This window comes from Anser anser, assembly GCF_964211835.1.
Source record: "Anser anser genome assembly, chromosome: 8".
Classification (NCBI taxonomy): domain Eukaryota; kingdom Metazoa; phylum Chordata; class Aves; order Anseriformes; family Anatidae; genus Anser; species Anser anser.
In genome coordinates, this window is record NC_139728.1 from 17,329,750 (window position 1) to 17,340,185 (window position 10,436).

Genomic DNA, 10,436 nt, shown 5'->3' on the forward strand with positions numbered 1-10,436 from the left:
GAGGGGCAGGGCGGTGCCACGCGTGTGAGGTGAAGGAAGGGGTGGCCAGAGCCAGGCCACGCCGTGGGCCAGGGTGGGAGAGGTGTCTTAGAGAACTCGGTGTTCTGGAAAAGATGACTGGGAGGGCGCAGGAGGGAGGAAAGGGCCCAAAGCCCAGCTGCCGAGAACATGTGGGGGCAGACGGAGATTAAAGCCGCGCGCTGGCTGCGCGCCCACTGCAGACTGGGTGCCGTGGCCGTGGCCGACTGGGGGCATGGCTGGTTTGGATTAGGTGTGGTGTGCGTTTGTTCTGTTGTACTCGTGGGATCCTGTGCTTGCATCTGCAGGGTTTATTTTTATATTTTATTAAGTATATTATATCTCTAGGGAGATGTATGTGTTCCTGACAAAAACACCCAGATCATTTCTAGTGTGATTTGCACTGCCCAGACTGGCTGTGCTGTCCCCTTCCTACTGTCCTCCCTCCGGCCCCTCCACCTTCCTGGGGTGATGCTCCTGACAGATCCTGGCATTCGAACAGAGCACTGGCTCTAACAGCTCCCCTCTCCTGTCCCCTCCTGTCCATCTGGTCACGGTCGCTGTTGTCACTGCTGCGTTAAGGAAGCTCTCAGAAAACATCTCATGACATGGTGCATGTGTGGGCTGGGTGCCGGCACCCCGGCGAGTAACACCGCGGCATGGCTCCCCAGCCCCATTCTCCTGTTGAACCCCAAGGCTGCTGCTTTCTTGCTCCAGTGTCAATTATTTCTTCCAAATGTGATGAAGCAAACTTAAAAGGCAGAGACAGGGCAATAAAACAGTGAATGAAATTCAGTGTAGATGAATGTAAAGTGATGGGGCTGGGAGAATGGTAATGTGAACTTCACATATGAAATAATGTGCTCTGACTGGTCATTACCACAGAAATAAGATCTGATCAAGAAATTGAGATTGTCATCTGAGCTGAAAGACAAATGGAGAACATCATTACGCCACCAGTTAAAGCTGTGGTACATCTGTGTGTTGGCTGTTACATGCCTTTTGCATGCACCATACCTTCATTAAAAGAAAAAAAAAAAAGCAGAACTGGAAAGACTTGGAAAAGGGTAATAGATGGACAGATACTCAGAATCTTGCATAAAGAGACAAATTAAGCAAGCTGTGACTATTACCTGGAAAAGAGACAGCTAAGAGGGGATGATAGATGCCTGTAAAAACCAGGAATGGTGTGGAAAAGGAGGTTGGGAATCAATTGTTCTTTGTCTCTTCTGGTGCAAAAAAACAGAGTAACTCTAAGGGCAAGGAGCTTCATCTTGCTTCCTCAGAGTTATTTTCCTGGTAGTGAGCAAAGATTTATATTCCTAGACAAGTAGTTCTTCCTCCAAGCAGAAGAGAAGCGCACTGTGCTTCCAGACTGCCCAGCCAAGCGAGGGAGATGTTACTGCCTATTGCTGGGTTACTCTTCTCATCAGCGTTGGTCACCCTGTGCCCCAAAAAGCACCCAATTTGCACCCCAGTTGTCGTCATTGCAGACAAAGACTTGATGTAGCTTAATCTCTTCTCACAGCTTTCAATCTCTTGGGTTAAAATCTCCCAGTTTGCTCTGTACCCCAGGCCAAATGTTTCTTATGCTTCACTGTAAAACAGGCAAAACTTTGATATGCTTGGAAAGAATGAGGAGAGGAGGGATGGAAAAAATATCATAAATAGTTTTTTATATAAGAATACCGTGACTAGAAGGGTTTAGGAAAGGTAACTGGATGGAATGTAGGAGGGGAATGATCCTGTGGGTATGGAGTTACATGCACTTGAATTGGGCTTAGGTTTGTGGGTTTTTTTTCTCTTCAATGCCAAGGGCTAGGGAAGGAGGGCTAATTAAAACTAAAATCAGAGCCTGAAAATTGACAGGTTTTTTTTTCTATCAACGTGATGCGGGCATTCTTACATACAGTGTTTGCTGTCATGTTGGAAGAAGAACAGTTGCTGTGCGTTTGTCTTTGCTTATGGGGTGCTGGAGGTAAAAAGGTGTGGGGCTGGTCGCTGCATCCCATAGCTACCGGCATGTGAGCAGGTCCCGGATGGCAGCAGGGCTCCAGCTGGGGCCTTCCTCCTAGAGGGACAAAGTGTCTGGGCCTGGCCTGCCTTAAATGTGCATGTGGTCATCCCAGCTCAGCTAGCGATAATAGGCCCTGAACACATACGCATTTTTCCTTCATGCATAATGCTGCTTCATATTTAGGATTATTTAGCTTATCCATTACCTCAGTTGTCTGAGGACACACTGTAAAAACTATAGAAAAGGCATTTTAGGCTATGCGAATGACTTCAACATAAGGAAAGCATGACTAAGGGCTGAGAGAATGTGCAATGAAAATTACCCTCTCTGGGCTGAAGAAAATTCCCAGAAAAACTAGGCATGCGGGAAATGCCTGACTGTTAACATAGCTGGTCATATGTTTGTGGGCAGAAAGCCAGCCCAAACGCATTGCGCGAGGGCTATAGTCTCTGTAAACTAGCCATTTCCAAAACAAAAAATACATATTTTGGGGGTATATCTGATAGAAAACATGATCAAAGAACCTTGCTTTTATCTTTTTCTCTGCCTTGTAGTCCTGTCTGGCCAGGTGCACGTGCTCAGTGACTTTATGCAGTGAGTTTGTGTCATAGAGATATGTAAGACCGTGGGTCAGGTTAAAATAACCTGATTACATCGTATCAGCATATTTCTGTTGGATTCAGAGTCTCCCCGTGGCACAGGTCTGGGGTGTTATTGCCTGTGCACGCTCTCAACAAATTGGTTTTTGGAATTTTATTTCAACGTGCAGACATAGTTATAACAGGGATGAAAGCTTGCAAATATGATTTCCTTCTTATCTTAAAAGCCAAGGAAGAGAGTAATTTTATATTGTCAGACTGCCAGTTACTAATAAATGCTTTCTTGCGGCAGTGTTGTTGCTAACAGAACCCATCCCCACTACCGCAGCTGGGTACTCAAAATCCCATGCTTCTCTTTCTCATTTTTCTACTCATTTTTTCTCTTCATTTGTTCCCAAATTAATTCATCCACCACTTCTGTGCTTTTTAATCTTGAAAGCAATCCTCCTAACGTGCCCTCGCCATCATCTCCCAGGTTTCCTGAAGCTGGTTTGTGTCTGCTGTGGCACAGCGAGAGCCTTGCACTTGTTCTTCGTTTCTGTTCACTATGGGTGTTCCGACTTGGAGTGTTTTGTGGAAGCAAATGAATGGGAGATGTGTCCATACCCTTCTGTTTGAGAACTAATTTATAATTTCTTATGGAAATGTTTCAGAGTGAGTCACAATGTATTTTTGATGAATGAGCTGCTCCTACAGAAAACTGGTAATATGGGATTCTGTTACCAACAAGGACTGGAGAAAGCACAATTGTTCGGGAGCTGAGTGAAATCCAGGCAGTGGCTTTTTGTCTACCACTACGTGTATTTCAGTGTGGATTTAATAAATAAGTTTCCTTAATCCAGACTTAAAAAGATTATTTAGGGAAGGGAGGCTGTGGGTAGAGGACGAGTCTGCAGACTTGTTACCAGGGACAGCAGCAGCAGTGGGTGCAGGCGTGTCACCTGCTGCTGGATGCTTACAGCGTCGAGAAGAGCTTTAAAAAAAAATACATCATGGCAACGGAGCGGAAACAAATTCATAAATAGGGAAGTCAAACATGGTAAGTGCAGTAATAAAAATACATCCGGTAAAGGAAAGGTGCAAGGATTTTTCCCCAGCAAAACACATTAACCTTTTATGGAGGTAGATGTAACCTTGGGAACTCAGCAGAGATTCATGACTTAAGAAGGAACAAGAAATAACAATCTGATAATGCTTCCTCAAGAATGCATTGCATTCTTCGGTACGAGTTTCCACGTTCTCCACGGGATGTGGATGACTCAGGCTGCAACATGAAAAATGCACCCAGACCTATAAAGGAATTACTGTAGCTGTGTGGAAGCGTGAGTTGTTTTGGTGCTTCTCAATATGTTGGAGATGCAGTTGTTATAATTCAGTTCCATATGGCATTTTTTATGAATGAGTAGTAGTACAAATGACCTTACCAGTAATTTGAAGATAACTGTGCCTAAGATCAAAGCTTGCTCTCAGCTACGTGATGTAGATCTGCGGGATTTCCCTGAGAAGGAAATTTAGTTGAAGAATTTTGTGAACAGAGTGCTAGTTTATTTTTCACATAATTTTAATGTGAGTAATTTTAAGCTGGAAAAAAAAAAAGCTTAAAAATCTGTGTGGGAATGCAGGAGAGCTAGGAGAGAAACTGAAACACTTGAATTTGCTTAGGCGCTGGGTAGGGCCAAAGCTTTGAGCTTTGTTCACTTCTGCATTATTCGGGGTCTCTGTCAGAGAAGCTGGTGTAAAGCTGGAGTGATACAATGGGGAGCCAGGCTTCTCGTCTCCAGGCTTTTTCTATCTTTAGTAAAAAGTTGAGCCTAATCCAAAACTTGCGATCTCAGGCTTCTCGTGTGCTGAGAGTCTCTGTCTCGGAAATTCTGCCAGGATCCAAATTTGAGTATGAGCCCTATATTTATAAACGAAACTTCTGAAAACCACCAGCTCTACTGTTCTGACAAGGTTATTGTGTCGTCCCCTTGGGAACGAGGATTAACTCAGACGTGCCTTCTCGCGCCCCGGCACAGGTGCCTAGCTAGTGAAAGAGTAACTGCTTGGAAGGCAGAAAGGAGGTCCTTGAAAAGAATTAAGATTGGGCTGATAGCCAAGCTGGGAACCGTTCCTGTCCTGTTTGTGTTAATTCACGCTCGTTTTATAAATATTGAATGATGGCTGCTTTTCTCAAAGGTGCTGAACACCTATAGTTTCTGTCAAAGTGAGCGGGAGGTTTGCATACTCGATGTGCATTCCTTCAGGAAAAGCCCACGGACTGTTTGTTGCTTAATCCTGCCATTTCCAGGAACCGTTTGACAGAGGTTTTCTACTGTTCTTTTTGGGTAGGGTTAGTAGATTCTTCCCTGAAGGCAGAGATAAAGAGAGATCTCCTTACTTGCTGCATAGGAAAATGGCTCTTGGCTGACTTGGCAGTCGCAATTAGCACTTTTTTGAAGGCTCTGTTCTTGCATTTGTTTGGGCCCCTCTAAAGCGTTTGGTCTAAATAGCTGCACTTCATGTCTCCTGGCAGACCATGCAACAGATGAGTGACCACCGCTACGACAAGCTGACGGTGCCCGATGATGCTGCCGCAAACTGCATCTACTTAAACATTCCCAGCAAAGGCCACGTCCTGCTGCACCGAGCCCCCGAGGAGTACCCGGAGAGCGCAAAGGTGAGAGAGGTGCTGAGTGTCGCTGGGAGACCGCCAGCATCCTGGCCCCTCCGGGAAGTCGCTGGGAGCTGAAATTCGGTGCTTTCCAGAATGGGTTATATCCTGTCATGGAAAAAATCAGAGGGCAAAAGCACTGGCTTCCGAAAGGTGGCAGGCCTGGGCTCTATGCTCATCTCCACTACTGATTTAATTTTGTCTCTTGTGCCCCTGGTGGTACTTCAGCACAACTGGGAGCAGTAACAGTTCCCCTTGCTGCGGTATTGTTGTTTGTGAACCTTTCGAGAGCTGTAGACAGAAGGCCACATACACCATAATGTTAGTGTTGATTACAAATGACGAGACCGCTTAGCACCCACTGATCCAGCCATGCCTATTTATTCTGTAATTACTTAGGGAAAAGGGAAAATAAGGAAGTGTAAAATGTAATGATTTCTGTTCTATTTTCTCTCCTAAATAGGTTTTTGAAAAACTGAAGGACCACATGCTGATTCCAATAGCCAACACAGAACTGGAGAAAGTAGATGGGTCACTCACCTGTTGCTCTGTGCTTATTAACAAAACTTCAGAATTATGAGTTTACAGAGTCCCTCCCTTGTAACTGGCAATAACGTTACACACAAGGTAGACGAATCTGTATCCACACTTCTATTGTTTTTATTGACAATCTACTGTACCACTGTGCTACTAACCCTTGTTTACAAATTTTTTGCTTTGTGTAATTTTATTATGTCCTTGCAGATGGTATTTAAGGTGGATGTATGCTTTTCTTGAGGGGCACATAACTCTCAAGTATGTTAGTCCCATGGGCTAGCAGAAGACAATTATAATGGCTAACCCCTCACGTTAGTGATTTAACTTATCTGTGTGAAAATTTTATGAAAACCAACTAATTCTCAACACTTCAAGAACCTCTGTTGTCTCTGTACTGTTGCCTTCTCCTGTCTTTTTCTCTTGCTTCCTTGATCTGCGTCTTTTTTTCCTTCTTCAGTCTTTCATCTCTCTTTCTCTCTTTTCTTTCAGTAATGCAAGGTGTCAGTGGGGGCTGAAGAAAGTTCAGGGGGCTCATGAACTTGGTATCTTGTGTGGTTGGGAAGCTGGAACAGTGGGCAATAGGCTGCTCACTGTCTCAGCCATATCACATTGCTGCTGCTGGGCAGAATCGTGCCTAGAATCAGTTTCAGACGCCAGGTGGCAATTTTGGAAGAAGCTTTCTCTGACGGGAGCATTCAAGGGCAATGTCTGCCTGGGAAACTTGGATGACAGAAAAAGAAATCTCAGTGCAGCCACATGCAACATGTCCTGCAAGTTCAGGTCCCGGTTTGCTGCTAATGCTCTGTCTTTCACTTCAGTGAGAATGAAAGACGAGTTTTTTTTTGAAGGCCAGATCCCAGGGAGCACCTGGACCACAAAAATGAAAAGTTCAGATGCTCTTGGAAAAGTTAAAACCATGAAAGTAAGCTAAATTGTTTTTTTATTCTTTTGTTTACTTTTTGTGTATTTGTCCCTCTGTTCTGCTGTTTTCTCTTCTTTTGGAGGCCATGTACTAGCAAAATTCAAAAGGAAAGGCTGATAGAATGAGTTGAAGGACAGTTATTCCTGGATTATGCTCATGAATAAGGGAAGCTATTGTTTCCTGAAAGATTGGCATGTGTACTTTATCTGCCCTTGGGGTAGTTTTCCTTGGAACAATGACCATCTTATTTTTTTAATTGCATGAATATTTACTGTGGTATTCAGTTAAAACAAATACAGTTTTTGTAGCAAATTCCACAACATGTTTACCCAGTGAGTCATACTTTTTTTTCACCACAGTAAAGTGAAGCATTCCCCATTGTATTCACATGCTTCTTGGTAAACCATCTGTAAACTAAGGATGGAGAAATTCCCAAACAGAGGCAGCAGTGGGAACTCTCCGGAGACTGACAAATAGTCTGAACATGTTATCGACTTCCTAGGCACCTCCTCCACCTTTCCTGAACCACTTGTGGCGTGTTTCTGAGGTACAGTCAGAAGCGAGCGGCGGGAGGGGGGTTAGTAATGCGTTCTGTAGCACAGCAAATAGCATTAACCGAGCGCGCACTTTGGTATGCTTTGGAAACCCACGTGATTTTTCACACGATCATAAGGTTGGAAACACAAGTACATATATCTATAGGTTCTCCACAGGGCATCTCTCACCCCACATCAGTGGCTAACGTGGAGTAAACATCCTGGCAGCCACCAGGATGCATCTCATGTCTGGGTGCACCGTACGTTGTGACGACACGAGGCACCGTGAGGGAGAGAACAATGACGAGCAAATAAAATGTATTTGGAAAGATATGTCCCAAAGGAGGTCCTTCACCAGCCAAACAGCAGCTGTTTTTGTGGCTGTCCCAAAGGATTCTCCTGATGTTTCTCCTTTGTCTCCTCCCTTTCCATGAGCTACTATTTCAGCCTGACCCACATGATCAGGCTCTAGAGATGTAAATGTTGCAGCGGGAAATCTCCGTTCTCTCCTTCCCTCAGCGCTTTTTATGTATCTGGTACAGCATCTTGCATTTTAAAATGAATTGATACTAAACAAAGATTTTGTGCCAAAAAATAACCCCGCAGTATTTAACTATAACTTCTAGAGCCAAGCTTTATGCTTAAAAACATCTGTATCTGTGGGAGCTGTTGTACAAAGCCTGAACAGAACCCCCTGGCCTGTCTGTACTCCCCTGGCCTGGCCGCACCTTGCCCCATCTATCTGCTTCAGTCCCTCTCCATCATCTCAGTGGGGAGCTGGAGCATCCAGCTGGCCTGTGCCAGTTAGGCTGTGGGATTTCCATTCAATTCACACCTCAAACTTCTTGTTGCGTTTTTCCCCTCTCTTCCTCAGACTACAGCTTCTAGTTTATGGTACAATAAGCACTTTTTTAACTCCAAGTGGATTTTCCTTCTGTTGCCTCAGTTCTCCTACTTCAGTCTTCTTTTTCTGCACTCCCGTCTCCTTGCTGTTCGCTTCATAGTGAATTAATTCTTAATTCTCTCCTTCCTCAAGTAGCTGCCAGGTAGGAAGAGAAACTGAGGTATCCATTTTAACTCTGAGGGACTGAGCTGGAAGGATAACTGTCAGCAGGGGCTGTACATCTAGAGAGTGACAAGGGAGATGACTCCTCTTCAGGATTGCTCCAGAAAAGAGAAAAATGTGGTGGACATTGTTGATACCTTGTGTCCCTGAAAGCAACAGAATAGGTGATAATAGCTTTCCCAAGGAGGGGAGAGGGGAGGGTGGATCTCAGAGCTGAGCAACACCTCATTTCCCAGAGAGGTTGTTGGTCTTTCACCTATTGCCATTTAGGTTTCCTTGCCTTCAAGGCTGTATTTTGGCATACAGAAAGAGTGGAGGAGTGGCTGAGGGATTTGAATTCCCTCAGGTGGTTATTTCAAATTGTACTCAACCTAACTTCAGGTGCAGAATTTGGGTGCTCTAAATCACATGTGCTTTGTTTCCATTTGACATAGTTTGTCACAGGTGTGATTGCCTCCTAATATAGATGCTCTAAATCAAATCTTCGATGCCAAAAGTTACCTAAACTGGTTAATGGGATTGCCATCACCTCTCTGCTTTTAGCATTATGCTTTGTTATCACATTAAAAAACGTTAAAAGCATTTCACTTTGTGCATTTACAGTATGGTACTAAGAACTAGAGTCATGCCAAATGCTGCTACTTCTTGCTGTTTGCTACTTTTTCTGCTGCCCAAACAAAGCATTCAATTGCGAGGACATTTCTGCTGTAACACATATACATCTAACGGGCGTCCTGTGCATCTTGTCACTAGAACATTTCTCAGATGTCTGATGTGAATCATCATCCTTGATTAATATAAATAATAAGATGAAATCCCAAACCAAAAAAGGAGATGAGACACTGAACTGCCCACATAAAGCATTTGATAACAACTGTCAGGCTGTATGACAGAGAAGGTCAGTGCAGAAGATCTTGTGGTTAATAGCTCAGCAATGGGGTTTGAATTACTCATCAGTATTTTTTTTTCTATGACCAAGCTTAGATCAAATGAAGGAGCTGCAATGTGCATTGAAGATCTTTCACGGTTATTATCTTTACTGTGAGTTTAGAAAGATCTGTGTTATGTGGGTTTCTCTCTTTAACAATGTGAACACAGTATCTCTCTCTGCAATGAAAATGTGAATGCATACTGTACTTCTAAGATAATCTTGAATTCTTCCATTTCTGCATTTTTGTCATTTCCATGCTAATATAATCCTTTTTGGTCTTAAATAGATGCCACTGTATGAAGCTGTTCTCTGACTTTTTGGGTGTTTTCCATGTAATAGGTACAGAGGTCATAGGCAGCACCATGTCCAGTTTTAAAAATAAATATTCAGTGAAATGCAGAACAAGGAATCTGCTTTTTCTGTTTGATCACAGCAAATTGGGGATGAAATATGGAAAAAAAATCAGCTTTTGATTTCACTCATCTTCTTAAACATTATATCAATGAAGTCAGAGCCAAATTGCTTTGATAGAAAATACTGGCATTCATGTAGAATCATTTTGGGAAAATAATTTACTATTTAAGATTCTCTATTTTTGTTTTTATCAGTAAGGAAGCTGAAAAGATAAGACTGCTTAAAGAATGGTATTTGTTAAGTGATTGTGAACAAAGTATCATTGGACCTCGTGTATTTTCAGAAAAGTTTTAACTGGACGTATGATGTAACTTGTTTAGAGTTGCATGTGAATCGTGTTAGTCACTGTTTTACATTGTATTGTTCTGCAGTGCACAAATATGACTACTGAACACAGAAGTGTTACATTTCATCAAACTTAAAATCTTGTTGCAGTATATAGTTTCCCACTTTTTGTGCCAAAAACATCAGTACATTCCATAATCTATTCTAATAGAGGTTTGCACTTTGATTTTTTTCTTTTTGTGATCCTTGCAGTTTCATTACTATATATCCCCATCACAATGGAATAAAGTGTCAATTGTACTGTGAACTATGTAGTTTTTGCCTCTTATTTTGAAACAGCAAGCACATGCATTTAATTTCATACTGTTCCATGCCATCTTTTTATTTGGAAGCTTGCTACATACCTAGAAATAAAGCCAGTAATAGACACAAGTACTAAACCTTTAAGCCTGTTAGAA

General features: G+C 42.9%; 1 protein-coding gene across 4 annotated transcripts in view; it reads left to right on the forward strand.

Moving 5' to 3' along the window:
• The window catches only part of DDAH1 (dimethylarginine dimethylaminohydrolase 1), a 91,284-nt gene extending 80,999 nt beyond the window's left edge, over positions 1-10,285 (forward strand). For all 4 annotated transcript variants that reach the window (XM_083847229.1, XM_083847227.1, XM_083847230.1 and 1 more), the window contains exons 5-6: positions 5,150-5,293; positions 5,751-10,285. In XM_083847229.1, coding sequence (XP_083703355.1) covers positions 5,150-5,293; positions 5,751-5,867 — 261 coding nt within the window. In that variant the 3' untranslated portion in view covers positions 5,868-10,285. The remainder of the gene's footprint in view (positions 1-5,149; positions 5,294-5,750) is intronic.
• Positions 10,286-10,436: the final 151 nt, after the last annotated feature.